At 48.4% G+C, this 14,995-nt stretch overlaps 1 protein-coding gene across 1 annotated transcript in view; it reads right to left on the minus strand.

The window, feature by feature from the left end:
* ZNF541 (zinc finger protein 541) overlaps positions 1-14,995 on the minus strand; it is a 25,108-nt gene that overhangs the window by 4,312 nt on the left and 5,801 nt on the right. Inside the window, exons 3-12 of the mRNA XM_012811177.2 lie at positions 11,816-13,670; positions 9,445-9,503; positions 9,021-9,180; positions 8,564-8,737; positions 7,107-7,431; positions 5,096-5,159; positions 4,347-4,489; positions 3,879-3,982; positions 1,846-1,921; positions 1,247-1,335 (exon numbers count right to left, since the gene is read on the minus strand). Coding sequence (XP_012666631.1) covers positions 1,247-1,335; positions 1,846-1,921; positions 3,879-3,982; positions 4,347-4,489; positions 5,096-5,159; positions 7,107-7,431; positions 8,564-8,737; positions 9,021-9,180; positions 9,445-9,503; positions 11,816-13,670 — 3,049 coding nt within the window. The remainder of the gene's footprint in view (positions 1-1,246; positions 1,336-1,845; positions 1,922-3,878; positions 3,983-4,346; positions 4,490-5,095; positions 5,160-7,106; positions 7,432-8,563; positions 8,738-9,020; positions 9,181-9,444; positions 9,504-11,815; positions 13,671-14,995) is intronic.

The following is a 14,995-nucleotide window of genomic DNA, read 5'->3' on the forward strand; positions in this document are numbered from 1 at the left end:
AGAGTTTGAGGTTGCTGTGAGCTGTGACACCACAGTACTCTACCAAGGGCAACAAAGACTCGGTCTCAAAAAAAAAGACAAGATAAAATAAAATAAAATAAAATGAGCAGAAATCAAATAGAAAAATCAATGAAATCAAAATCTGGTTCTTTGAGAAAATCAACTTAATCCCAGCACTCTGGGAGGCCAAGGCAGGTGATTTGCCTGAGCTCATCAGTTTGAGACCAGCCAGTGAGATATTTGAGCCAGAGTGAGACCTTGTCTCTAAAAATAGCTGGCCATTGTGGTGGGCGCCTGTAGTCCCAGCTACTTGGGAGGCTCAGCCAAGAGAATCACTTCAGCCCAAGAGTTTGAGGTTGCTGTGAGCTGTGACACCACAGCATTCTACTGAGGGTGACAAAGTCAGACTCTGTCTCAAAACAGAAAATCATTGTAGTTGGGCACTATGGTGCACACCTGTCATCCTAGCTACACAGGAGGCTGAGAAAGGAGGATCCCTTAAGGCTAGGAATTTAAGGCTACAGTGTCCTAGAATTGAGTCTGTGAATAGCCACTGCACTCCAGCCTGAGCAATACAGTAAAGCCCTGTCTCCCTAAAAAATTAGATGTATTTTACCATGCAAAACTGAAAAAGAACAAGTGTTTGAGCATCTCAAATAGATGCAGGCTGGGTGCAGTGGCTCACACCTGTAATCCTAACACTTTGGGAGGCTGAGGTAGGAGGATTGCTTGAGGTCAGGAGCAAGACCAGCCTGAGTAAGAGCATGACCCCATCCCTACTGAAAAACAGAAAAATAGCCAGGTGTAGTGGCATGAGCCTATAGTCTCAGCTAATGAGGAGGTTGAGGTAGGAGAACTGCTTGAGTTCAGGAGTTTGAATTAGGTTGCAGTGAGCTAGGATGATGCCACTGCACTCTAGCCCAGGCAACAAAACCACAGCCTATTTAAAAAAAAATCTTTTTGTACAGAGAAATGCCTATAAGTGTCTAGTGAAACTCTTAACAGAGATCACCAAAGAGAAGCAGGACCATGGGGAAGGGTGTAGAGGACTTTGTTCTGAGCAGGTAACCTACAGATGCTCACAAGGACATTATACTTTTTACAGTGATTGTCACCACAGGCAGGTGGGGGGGCTTCAGACCAACAGCAGGAGGGTGGGGACCTTGGACCCCCAGTCGCCCTTCACCTCTATCTTATCTGAGCTATATGAGGTAAGGTCACTGCCACCAGGTCATGTTCACCTTACCGTCTTATGTATCAAGAAAAAATCCTTCTTGTGGGCACAGAATGCTTTCTTAAAGAGTCTCTTCTCCATAGGTGTCCAGATGTCTGAACCTGTCAATGAACACAGCCAATTGGGGGAAGGACATTTCTTCTTCTGGGGCCACAGCCATGGCTGAATTGCAGATCACCTTCCCCTTTAAAGTTGCCATTACTAAGTACCAATCATGTACCAATCTTAATCTTACACAATCCTCAAAAAAGACCCTGGAAGACAGGGACCATTATCCCCACTTTACAGATATGACAACTGAAGCTGCACTCACTTGCTAAAGGTAGCTGGGGACCCCAGGCAGCCTGACTGAGGGCAGGTTGGCTCAACCACTAAACCTGAGTCTACCTCCCCCTCTTCCTAGCTAGAAGTATCCCCTCTTGGCTAGGAAACCAGTAGGCAAGGGTGAAGGTAGGATCCAAGTAGCAGAAAATAGTGTCCACTGAGTTATTCCAGGGAGGAGAAGCCATCTAGAAAGGCAGGAGGCAGAGGCATAGGTTGCCAACCGATGTGACTAGTTCATAGGGAGTTGTATCAGGCCAAAACCATCCTAGCAGCTTCTCTCCAATCACCTGTGTAGCGATAGTCAGCAAGTGGGTGACTCCGTGGCTTCTGGGGTCCTTTGAGTAAGAGAGTTTCCAGGGCAACCTGGAACAAGAGGAGTTGCAGGCTACTCAAAGAGGCTGGGATGGGGAGTTGGAAGAAAAACACTACAGCTGTCTCTAAAGTCACACCCTCTTCTAGGGCCACTCAAAGTAGTCCTGGATCAGCCACCAGCCTGTGCACGGTCTGTAGGCACATGAGCTATGTCACTAAGCAAACCACTGAGTGTAGCTGATACCACTTTTTTCACAGAAAGAGCATCTCAATGAAGGAAACACTGTGCAGACTTATTCCAGTACAAGCTCCTTAGTCTACTGGGAACTAGAGTTTTGAGGAGCACTTCCCTTGCCCCGATTTATTTTCTAACAAGTTTAAAATACATTTCCTGTTTTGACTTTCCTAAAATATAAGGAATGAGGGCAGGGATGTTGTATAGACAACAGTGAGGACTGGCTGCATAATTTGCAGGGCCCAGTGCACAGTGAAAACATACAGGGTTCCTTGCCCAAAAAGTAGTAAGAATTGTAGGAAAGAGCAAAGCACTAAACCAAGAGTGGAGTCCCTAAGCCAGCCCTGGCCTCAGTGCCTACAGGACAGGTACCCAGCAAGTACTGAATAAATATGTCCTGACTACTTATGGAGGATATACTGTGTGCCAGACACCACCTCTCAGCTTGACTTGGATCTCTGACATGAGCACTGTGACTCTTCCTCTCCCACTACTCCCACTACAGTTAAGACTTTTCATTTGTTTGTTTGTTTATTCTGAGACAGAATCTCACTCTGTTGCCCTGGGTAGAATGCCGTGGCAACAGACATAGCTCACAGCATACTCAAACTCCTGGGCTCAAGAGATCCTCTTGCCTCAGCCTCGTGAATAGCTAGGACTACAGGTGAGCGCCCTTTATTTTGTTTTTAAATTTTTTTTATTTTCTTTTTTGCATTTTGTATTTAATTGTTTTAGTTTGAAGTTTTTTTTTAATTCCTCCTCTCCTCTCCTTTTTTCTTTGAGACAGAGTCTCACTCTGTCGCCCTCTGGTAGAGTGCTATGGCATCATAGCTCACAGCAACCTCAAACTTTGGGCTTAAGCAGTTCTCTTGTCTCAGCCTCTCAAGTAGCTGGGACTACCTACAGGTGCCTGCCACAACACCCGGTTTATTTTTTAGAGATGAGGTCTTCCTCTGTTTCAGGCTGGTCTTGAACTCCTGAGCTCAGGGCTATCTACCCACCTCCGCTTCCCAGAGTGTTAGGATTACAGGTGTGAGCCGCACTGGGCCCCTTTGTTTATTTTCTAACCATCAGCATTGTGAGTATTCTTAGAGTAGGCATTTGTACTGCACCAAAGGTTTTTGCATGTGAGTTTTTAATCCAAAGCCATCCAGGCTGGGCCTAATGGCTCATACCTATATACCTAGCACTCTGGGAGGCTGGAGTAAGTGGATCCCTTGAGCTCAGGAGTCTGAGACCAGCTTAAGCAAGAGTGAGACTCCATCTCTTCTACAAATAGAAAAACTAGCTGGGTGCTGTGGTGGGTGCCTATAGTTTCAGCTACACAGGAGGTTGAGGCAGGAAACTCACTTGACCCCAGGAGACTGAGGTTGCTGTGAGCTGTGACGAAACCACAGCACTTTAGGCTGGACATTGTAGTGAGACTCTGTCTCAAAAAAAAAAAAAAAACCCAACCCTATAATCCAATGAATAATCCAGATTAACATAGGACCTGAAGAGGGTCCACTGGGCTTCCCTCTCCTGAGGTCCCTGAGATTTCTCAGAGGAACCCCAGTGCTCAGTTAATGCCCAGATGAAGGAATTAAAGAACTGGGCTCTATCTGAATGTCCCCTACAAGGACCACACCAATCCCCAAGGAGGGCGAGCAAGCAGCCTTCCTTCGGTTTCCATTAGCTGGGAGATGGCACATCATGCACCTGGAACCCCCAGCCCCAGGAGAGCAAGGTGCTTCTCGTGCCCGGCCCCAAGCTCTGTCCCTGGCTCTGCCTCACCTGAACGTTGCCCTGGGCCTCGTGCAGGCAGTGCAGAGCCAGCTCCAGGTTGGTGCCCCCTCCCGGCATCACGCTGGAGCATGCCACATTGCAGAGCTCAGTTACTGTGTTTGTTAGGAAGAGGAGACACAAGGGAGTCAGCAGGTGTCAAGGAGGAAACCTTCCCAGACAGCACAGAGAGGGGCTCCTCCTCACCTTCACTCCTCATATCTTGATCGAGGGCAGGCTGAGGAAAGGGAAGGACAAGGAGGAAGAGCAGAGACCCTCCCCTGGTACCCGAGTCGGAGAGCCTGAGCAACCACTGTGTGAGAGCAAGGGTGAGGGTAGGAGATGCAGCAGGGGAGAAGCAATTCTTGGCCATGGCTGGCTCTCTCCCACCCCCTGAGGTGAGAACTGGGAGGAGAAATGCCTTGGAGATGGAGAAGGAAGAAGGGGGTCTTAGGACTCTGACTCTCAAGCCTCAGCCACCTCTGTCCTGTGTCTCTGGGTTGGTCGTCACATCTCCCCATGGTTTCCAGACCAGAGAAGCTACATGCTCATCAATTCCAGCCAGGGACCTCTCCTGGAGCTCCGGGATCTCAGCCTGAAACCGGCTCCCTATATTGATGTGTCTGGAATAAGGTGACACACACACACACACAGGAGGAGAACAAATGTGACTGAGAAGGAGATGAGGTAGAGGTAGAGGTAGATGCTCTGTGTGCTCGCCACAGCTGCTCTGGGGAAACCCTCTGCCACCTCCCAGCTGTATAAGAATGTACCACGCTCAACACACACATACACACATAAGTGGTTCAGAAATATCTCTAGGGACCCCTCCTTCCATCCTTCCTCTGTTTTTCTTCATCATGACACTTCTGGCCTTGGGTGCTTTCCCTGGGGTCAAGGTAGGGGCACATGCTGATGCCTGACACTCTCTTACAGCCACACTACAGCCAAAGCCCACAGGTACTCTGAGTCCTGCTCATGCCATCACTCATCCCACCTGGATCTCCAAGTGCCCAATCTGTATGTGTGAACACAGTGAATACTGGAGGGCCTTCCCACATACACCTGGAGAAGTCCTCTGCTTCTCTCCTAGGGAGCCTCTGCAGCTAAACGTGAGTGACCCCTCTGTGAAGAAGTGACCCTTGGGGAAAACTGATACTGGAACCCAAATGGGGAGAAAAGTCGTCCCCATTTGTGAGGACTCAGGTTCTAAGTCTGCTCCAACTTACGGCTCAATGCTGATCTTTGTGTTGTCTTTCACCACACAGATACCAAAGGAGCCATCCACTTGATCTAGAAGACACAGTGAAAAGCCTCAAGAAAACTGACTGAAAGTGACCCACAGGCCCCCCTCTGCCTGTGTGGACACAGCTGAACACAAGCTCTTTAAGATCTTCTGGGAGGCTGGGCATAGTGGCTCATGTCTGTAATCCTAGCACTCTGGGAGGCCGAGGTGGGTGAATTGCTTGAGCTCAGGAGTTCAAGTCTAGCCAGAGCAAAAACAAGACCCAATCTCTACTAAAAATAGAAAAAACCTGAGGCAAGAGGATCGCTTGAGCCCGAGTTGGAGGTTGCTGTGAGCTATGACTCCATGGCACTCTACCCAGGGTGACAGCTTGAGACTCCTGCCTCAAAAAAAAAAAAAGGGCAGAGGAAAAAACTCAGCAAACAATAAATTAATTTATGGAAAGCATACATATATGTGTGTGTATAAAAACCGTAAGTTAAAGTATTCTTTTTTTTTACTCGTGTTTTGATCAATGTAATTTAAATGTGCCATAGAAGTTTATAGGTTCAAGTGTGCCAAGAGATAAAAAGGTTGAAAAACACTGCCCTAGGAGATGTCAGCAATCTGTCAATCGTTAGCATACAAAGACATCACTGTGGAGATTCTAAAGATTTTAGGAGTTGTATGCCAGGAAATGGCATACATATTTTACTGTATCACTGAGAAGCAAATCAAAACTGCAATCAGATACTACTTTACATCTACCAGGACTGTTATAATAAAAAGACAGACAATAGTAAGAGTTGACAAGAATATGGCAAAATGAGAATCTCATATACTGCTGGTGAGAATTTTTTTTTTTTTTGGAGATAGAGTCTCACTCTGTCCCCCAGGGTAGGCATGGTGGCATCACAGCTCACAGCAATCCTTAGGCTTGAGCAATCCTCTTGCCTCAGCCTCCTGAGTAGCTGGGACTATAGATGCCTGCCACAGTGCCCAGCTAGTTCTTCTATTTTTAGTAGAGACGGGGTCTCGCTCTTGCTCAGGCTGGTCTAAAGTCCCTGAGCTCAGGCATTCCACCTGCCTTGGCCTCACAGAGTGCTAGGATGATAGGCATAAGCCACCGTGCCGGCCCTGCACAGTCATTCTGGAAAACAGTCTGGCAGTTCTTTAAATAGTTAAATATAGAGTTACTATATGACCAACCATTCCACTCTTAGGTATCTACCCAAGAGAAATGAGAATATACATCCACACTAAAACCTGTATGTGAACCTTCATAGCAGCATTATTCATAATAGCCAAAAGTGAAAACAACCAAATGTCCAACAACTGATGAACAGATAAAGTGTGGTCTATAAACACAATGGAATATTACTCCATAATATTCCATAAAAAGGAACACAGCATTTGGTACCTGCTACCACATCGATGAACCCTGAAAACACTACATGAAGTGAAATAAAATAGACACAAGAGGTCACATATTGTAAGATCCCACTTATATGACAAATCCAGAATAGGCAAATCCATAGCAACAGAAAGCAGATGAATGGTTGCCTGAGCCTGAGGGGACAAGGGCCTGTGGGGATATGGGAAGGGTGTAACTGCCAATGAATACATTTAGAAAATGCTCTAAAATTAGATCGTATGATGGGCCCACAACCTTGGGAATATCCTAAAAAACACTGCACATTCTAAATGAGTGATTTGTATGGTATCTAAATTACAGCTCAACAAAGCTGTTAAAATTATACACACAGGCAGGCAGTAGGGTGGTCAGGCTATATGGCCTCTATGTTTTCCTTCTGGCTGTAAAATCCTAAGCACCTAGAAGGCTGCTGGTCTCAGATTGGTCCTAGGTACTTCTGAACAGCAATGGGACCTTCAGACCAGGCACACCCATAGATAGGAAATAATCGCTGAACCAAATGCTACATGAGAAAGTGGTTGTGTCCACAGGAAATCCGCCATGTGATTGATCACAGCTTGAACACCCCAGCCTCACTCACCAAGCATGGAGCTGATGAGCTGGTCGGGACTGGCCTGAGAGGATGTGGAGCAGAGAGTGTTGAAGTACAGCCCTGAGCCCTCTCGGATGGGGCTGAGCATGGGTGGCGGTGTGTAGGGGGAACACTGGAATAAGCCCTTCAGGAGGCGGTCCACCAGGAATACTGGAGACCGCAGGCAGCTTTGGTGGCATCTTCCAGAGCCCAGCTCCCCAAAAGTGGAGGACGGAGGAGGGATGAACAATGCCTTGGGCTGGGGGCGCTTCTTCCGCTTTCTATGTTGGCTACTCTCCTTGCTGTCTCTCTCTTCCCCATCTTTCTCTTGCCCCTGGAGAAGAGAGTTTAGAACCACAGATAATCACTTGAGGCCAACTACTGCAACACTCAGTCTTCAGAGTGGGGAAAAGGGACTGGCCATAGACACAGAGGGAACCATGCCATATACCCCCTGCATAGCCACCCCCATAGGCTGCTCAGCAAAGGAAGGATCCTGACCACACCTGGGCCAGATACTAAGCCTGGCAATTCTGAGACTGGATGAAACCTTTCTCATGCACTCACGGCCCCCAAAGACTCTGGAAATGTGTGAGAACAGCCTCAATTGTTAAAAAGAGTGTGAGGCTCGGCGCCTATGGCTCAAGTGGCTAAGGCACCAGCCACATACACCTAAGGTGGCGGGTTTGAATCCAGCCTGAGCCCGCCAAAACAACAATGACAACTGCACCCAAAAAACAGCCGGGCATTGTGGCGGGTGCCTGTGGTCCCAGCTATTTGGGAGACAGAGGCAGGAGACTCACTTGAGCCCAGGAGTTGGAGGTTGCTGTGAGCTGTGATGCCACAGCCCTCTACCCAGGGGGATAGCTTGAGGCTCGGTCTCAAAAAAAAAAAAGAATGTGAGCTAGAGTATGACTGTGACAAAACAAAACTATTTCTCTCAAACTACAACAGTGCCCAGGAGACCAAAAATGTTACCTAATCACCGACTCAGGGGACATTTGGGTCCTTGCATCCCATCCCCAAGTCCAGCAGGAGCTTCTCTAGGCGGGGTATCCAGTACAGGCTGAACAGACAAGCCTTTCCCCTCTTCTCTTCTAGCCTCACCCTCCAGGTTTCAGCTTCCATATGCCCTCCTCCAGGAAGCCCTCCCTCCCTGACCTCCTCAGGCTGGGTCTAGAGCCCCCTCAGAACTCTTAGCTCCCTCTGCTCTCCCTAAAGCCCTGTCTATACAGGTCTGAGGCTCCATCTGTGGACAGGTCTGTTTCCTACAATGGACTGGTAGCCCTGGGAGGCAGAGCTTGATTGTCCCCAGAACCACCTAGCACAGAGCGTGGCACAGAGGGGCTCAGCAATTGCTGAATGATTGAATGAATATACAAACCACATTCTGGAGTCATGATTTTCTGTGTTGCTTAGTTTGGGTTTTTCTAGTAGCAGGAAGAAGGCAGACAGACAAGACTCACCTTGGCCATGCTCCCCCCATGTCGGTTCACTGGAGTCATAGGGACTGACATAGGGATCACCACAGGGGCTGGAGCTGTGATGTCCAAAGGCTTCTTGGCTCCTGGGGGACTCTGTCCATCCACTTCTGGTCTCAGCACCTGTCTCGGTGGCTTGCAGAATTCTGTGCCAAACACCTAAGAGAAGAGATGGCTGCTCTTTAAGAGAAACGGTAAGTAGAGGAAAGCAGAGGAACTCCAGAAGACAGTGAGGACCCTGAGGACAGCTGTTGCAAACAGCCTGGCGGTGAGGACTGAGCTGAAGAGCTGTTACTGTCCCTGAGAGCAGCACAGCCCTGAGTCTGGGCCCCCTGTCCAGGATGACATTTCTATCCTGAGATAAGCAACTTCCAGTTGTCTGCTCCCCCCAGGCCTGTCAGAAATTCCACAGCCTCAGAAGCTACTGTTCGTTCCCCTTTACCTGTGGCTCCTGCTTCCCTCGAGGTGATGGCCACTGGTCGCTGTGAAAACACATGTGGCTGCTCAGCCCTTTCTCAGTATAAAACATCTGGCTGCAATTCTTGCAGATGTAAGTGCTCCTTGGCTCTGTCCAGTCTGTAGGACCCCCATTTTGCTGGTTACTATAGGGAGACATGGCAGGAGAGAGGAATGGAGATTGGAACTCTGTCCCTCATCACTGATTTGTTTTTGTTTTTTCTTTTTGTTTTCAACTCTAATCCACTGACAACTCTTGAGAAACCTTAACAAACAGAGGCTATATTCAAATTCTTCCTGGGCTAAAGCATCACCTTCGGAGCTGAGGGCATCCAGTTCACTCACCGAGGGCCAATGTGTGAAAGCCACAGAGGACTTCAAGGCAGGGCAGAAGGGGCTTCATAACTTACCATCCACCTGCTGTGTTCTCTTCCTTCACTGGATGGGGGAGCCTGTAGATATTTCCACCCTGAAGATGAAAATATATCTGAACCAACACATCAGAAATGAGAGGAAGGGATGAGCTAAAGCTATAAGACTCTTAGAAATAGACACTGAAGTAAGTCTTCATCACCTTGGATTAGGCAAGGTTTCTTAGGTGTGACACCAAAGCAAAGCAAAAGACAAGACAAGCAAACTGGACATCATTAAAATTAAAAAAAACTTCTGTCCTACAAATGATATAATAAAATTAAAAGCCAGACCATAACATAAGAGAGAATATTTGCACATCTTGAATCTGAAAAGATGGACTTGCAACCAGAATACATAAGGAAACCCTGACACTCAATAAGAAAAAGATAATAATTCATTTTTTTAAATGGGCAAAGGATCTGAACAGACATCTCTTCTAAGATACGCAAATGGCCAAAAAGCCCATCTTTGAAAAGGTGCTTAACATCAGTGGCCATAGGGGAAAAGACAAATCAAAAACATATGTCACTCCCACTAGGATGATTATCATGATAATAAAAAAATGAGCCAGGCATGCCTGTAAGCCCCACTACCTGGGAGGCCAAGGCAGGAGAATTGACTGAGCCCATTCCCAGCCTGGGAAACATAGTGTGACATCATCTCTGGGGGAAAAAAAACAGAAAATAACAAGTGTTGGTGAGGACATGGAAAAACTGAAGGTACTATGGGTGGGAATCTAAAATGAAGCAGCTGCTTCAGAAAACAGCCTGGCAGTTCCTCAAATGTTAAATATAAGAGTTGTTGTATGACCCAGCAATTCCACTCCTAAGTACCTACTCAAGAGAAGTAAGAATGTATATCCATGCAGAAATTTGTACATGAGTGAATGGTCATTAATAGCACTATTCACAATAGCCCTAAAGTACAAACAACACAAATGTTTACTGGCTGATGAGTGGACAAGTGAAATCTAATATGTCTATGCAATGGAACGTTCCTCAGCTGTAGAAAGGAAGCTACAACATAGATGAACCTTGGAAACACCATGCTAAGTGATAGAAGGTAGACACAAAGGCCACATATCCTATGATTCTACTATAGGAAATGTCAGGTAGGCAAATCCATAGACAGAAAGTAGATTCACAGTTCCTGGGGGCTGGTGAGACTGGTGGTGCAGCTAAGGGATGTGAGGTTTCTTTTTGGGCCAATGAAACTGTTCTGACAAATAGTGCTAATGATTGCATAATCTTGTGACTATACTAAAAAAATTACTAATTGTATACCTTCAAGTGGTGAATTATATGGTATTTGAATGATAAAGCCATTTTTTAAAACAGAGAGATTGCTGTGGTTTGACAAGTGGCTAACCTCTCTAGACCAGGAGCTTATGGGTACCAGGTATGAAGGAATCAGCCAATGCCCATATGTGTACTGAGCAGCAGGAGGCATACAGCAGCTGCCCACTTATACTGGTGGAAACCATGACTCACAATAGGAAAATATATGGCCACTTCATGCAAGAACATTTAAGGGAAAGAGGGTATCTACCTTTATAACCTTTGAAGAATTTAAAGCGGCAAATCCAAAAAGAAGTGAGAAGCAAAAAAAGGCAAGCAAGGATAGCTTAGTGAAGAATACAAAATGCCAGAAAGTGTTCTGAACAACTCTGCAATGTCCTCATTCTCTTGGAACCTTAATTTCTTCCTCTATAAAATTGCATCAGAGGACCCACATGAGCAAGACCAAAAGTGAGTCCCTGTCTCTACTAAAAATAGAAAAAATTAGCCAGTGTTGTGGCAGGTGCCTATAGTCCCAGCTACTCAGGAGGCTGAGGCAAGTGGATCACTTGAGCCCAAGTGATGAGCTATGATGGGCTGTTTTGATGTTGCTGTGACCTAGATGCCACGGCACTCCCTCTACCCAGGGGTGACAGAATGAGCCACTGTCTCAAAAAAATAAAAAGCTGCATCTGGCCAGGCGCAGTGGCTCATGCCTGTAATCCCAGAACCTGGGAGGGCAAGGTAGGTGGACTGCCTGAGCTCATGGGTTTGAGACCAGCCTGAGCAAGAGCGAGACTCCATCTCTAAAAAATAGCCAGGCATTGTGGCAGGCACCTGTGGTCCCAGCTCTTTGGGAGGCTGAGGCAAGAGGATCACTTGAACCCAAGAGTTAAAGCTTGCTGTGAGCTAAGATGCCATGGCATTCTACTGAGGATGACCAAGTGAGACTCTGTCTCAAAAAAAAAAAAAAAGTTATATCTAAGGATTCACTGAAATAAATGCATGGACAACTAACAAATGCTGACACAAATGCCAAATGAAACCCTTGCCTTGCTATGGTCAGGCCACATGCAAGAGAGCTCAGTACCTGGATTCTGTTGAATATTGTCAGCTTGGACTTGGGGTCACGGGGGGCATCCGTAGGAGGCCCAGCAGAGGCGAAGGAGGCCATGGCCACCTGGCTGGGGGAAGCTGTGCAGCACATATCCATCTTCACCTTCTCTTTCCGGAAGCCTGAGAATCGCTGGGCTCTGGAGTTGCCAGAGAAGAGCCTATAGCCTCCACCCCGAGAACAGCCTGGGCCCTTATCACCTTTCGTGGACCCTGAAGTTGTGCCATTCTCAGCCTGAGGCTGTTTCCCAGGCAGCTGGGCTCCAGGTGGCTCATCCCCACCTAAATGTGCTTGCCGTGAGCCTGTGGGAGGGAAGATGTCTCCCAGGTCCAAGGTCCCTTTCGAGGATCGCAACTGCTTGGCTAGAGAAGAGATGTCTGGATTCCCAGAGGGGTCTAGAGATGGCCCTGTGAGGGGCGGCAGAGCAGTAGACACTTTTAGTCCTCCCTTTGAGTCTCGTTTTGTGCTGCCAGGGGAGGCTTCGCGAGGAGCTGTGGGTGTGGTTTTTCTCCTGCGGGCTGGGGATCCCTCTGGCTCCAAGTTTCCAGAGCCAGTGTGGAGAGAGTCAGCAGTGGGTCCCAGTGCTGTGGACTGCTGTGGCCATGGCCCCTGCAGTGGCTTCAGGGTGGCCTGCTTACCCTCGGGCCCAGGGAGCTGGGAGGAGGCTGCTGCCACCTGGGTGTGGGAGAAAATCCGCTGGGACTTGGTGATCATCTGGAACACTTGCATCTGCTCGTGGCTCACCAGAGACTCCTGTGACTTCAGAAACAACTGCCGGAAGAGTGGAGTGGCATCTGATGGAAGCCCACCTGGTTTCTGCACATCCTGGAGGCTAGGCTCCCCAGGGTTCTGCCATGAGAAGGAGTCGCAGTCAAACCTCTTCTTGGAAGCCCAGGAGTCATCATCCCCACTGGCATACCTAGGGTCACTTGAGGCCTCCCCAGGCCCCTTCAGGAGTGTGGGAGGGAAGGGCAGTATGTCCTCCAGGCTGCTACCCGAGCTGGACGAGGGCTCCACAGAGGGGGAGGCACTGCTGGGCCCAGGGCCAGACTCAGAGCCCTCACGCGATGGCACAGGGGGCTTGTGGACAACAAACACATTGTTGCCTTTGTTCTTGGGGCAGCCTGGCAGGGTCCGGAGCCACTGGAAATTGTGGCTCGATGACTGGGAGCTTGCAGGGACCGTCTGGCCTCGGAAGAGAGGCAGGCAGGCAGGCAGGGAGCTGCCCTCAGGCCAGCCCTCGGTTGTGGATGGGAGCTGGAGCATTGTGGGTTCTGACTCTGGTGGGTCAGAGGCACCATTCTCTGCCACCCTTGAATGGACAGCTGTGAACACGTCAGCAGATGGCTCCTTCCTTGGGAGACGAGGTTCCTCTGGAACCTCAGTGCCCAGTGTTCCCGGGGGTATTGGGGTGCCAGCTGGGGTGCAGGAGGAAGACCCTGATGGGGTGGGGCAAGGGCAGGCTGGGTTCCTCCCTTCACTGTCTGAAGATCCCGCCAGGGCTGGGCCAGGAGAAGGGATCTTCTGGTGGACAATGCTGCTCACAATACAGCGCAGGAGGTCTCGGTTCGGCAAGAGGGAGCCAGGGGACCTGGCTTCCGGGGGCACCAGGGAGCGCAGGCCACTGGGCGGTGGCTGGCTGGCCGTCTCATGGGCATGGGGGGAGTCCCCACAGGCTTCCTCTTCCGGGGGGGCTTCCTTCAGGATGCACAGGCCGTGCTGGACCTCGTAGTGCCGCCGCAGAGAGCGGTAGTCACAGTAGCTCTTGCTGCAGCCCTGCTCTATGCATACGAAGGGCTTGGTCTTCTGGTGGGTGAGCATGTGCCCGGTCCTAGAGCCAGACACAGGGAGGGAGGTCATGGTTATCTTGGATGGGCCTTCCATTCAGGGCCCCAGAGGCCCCAAGGGGCAGCAGTGCAGTCAGAGCCCATGCTCAGCCCCCATGGGGAAAGACTACCAAGTACCCCCTGCTTCTGTCAAAGCAATTTAGTGGGAAGCGCCTATCTCTCACCCTTTAACAAACTTTATATGAAAAAAACAAAAAAAAACCCCAAATCCACTGAAGCCAAATCAGACTTTCCCAAAGTAGGTTCCCAAGGAACACCAGACACCAAGAGTTGCTCTCTCAGGACTTGGGTACAATTGACAAGCAAGTTGTGAAAAAATACTCTTCACCCCCTGGAGATACGCAATGCACAGTAGCAAATTTAAAAGCCACATAGAAACAGAGAGAGCGGGTTAATTTTCTGTCTCTCACAAACGTATTTCCCCATAAAACTGTTTTGTTTTGTTTCAAATAGCACCTATTAGCATTCCTGAGAACCAGAGGAGATGCTAACTTGGAGATTACTCTTCCTCTAACAAGACGTCTATGGCTTATCCATAGGATTTCTCTAAGGACAGCTAATCTGGAACTCTCCAGCAATGAAACCAATTTATGGCTGGCCAATCAATAAAACTCCCTAGAGCCAAAGAGCCAAATGTGCCTATAGTTTCTGCAAACACAAATGCATATACACAGCCACATCTATATTAACATATTATAAATATAAACAAATGAGCAAATCAGCTCTGGGGTCCCAACAGTCCTGCTCTGAACAATCCTAGTAAATGTAGCTCATGGGATAAATCTAATAAATAATAAAGCCTTCCCCTATATGTTTACCCCTGGCCTCCATCTGAGAGAAGCAACAGGGAAGGAATCAGCAGACCTAAGTTCTAGCCCCAGCTGTTACCAACTTGTGACAGAGGCAAATCACTTTCCTTCCCTGGGGTAGGGGTGGGTGAGAAGATAAACTAGAAGAAGGATTAATGTAAGCTGGGAGTGCCATGAGAATGCAAGACATTGCCGTCTCCCACTTGCAAGTCTCTTGATTTGAAAACATTCTGTCCTTCCCTCATGGGCAAGAAAAGCTTATTTCTGGGACATTAAGAATGAGAAATGGGTCAGCCATGGTGGTTCACGCCTATAATCCCAGTACTCTGGGAGGTTGAGGTGGGTGAATTGCTTGAACTCATGAGTTTGAGACCAGCCCGAACAAGAGGGAGACCTCATCTATCCAAAAATTAGAAAAACTAGCCAGGTGTTGTGGTAGGTGCCTGTAGTCCCAGCTACAGGGGAGGCTGAGGCAGGAGGATGGGTTGAGCCCAGGAATT

This window comes from Otolemur garnettii, unplaced genomic scaffold, assembly GCF_000181295.1.
Source record: "Otolemur garnettii isolate 467f Iridium unplaced genomic scaffold, OtoGar3 scaffold00152, whole genome shotgun sequence".
Taxonomy (NCBI): domain Eukaryota; kingdom Metazoa; phylum Chordata; class Mammalia; order Primates; family Galagidae; genus Otolemur; species Otolemur garnettii.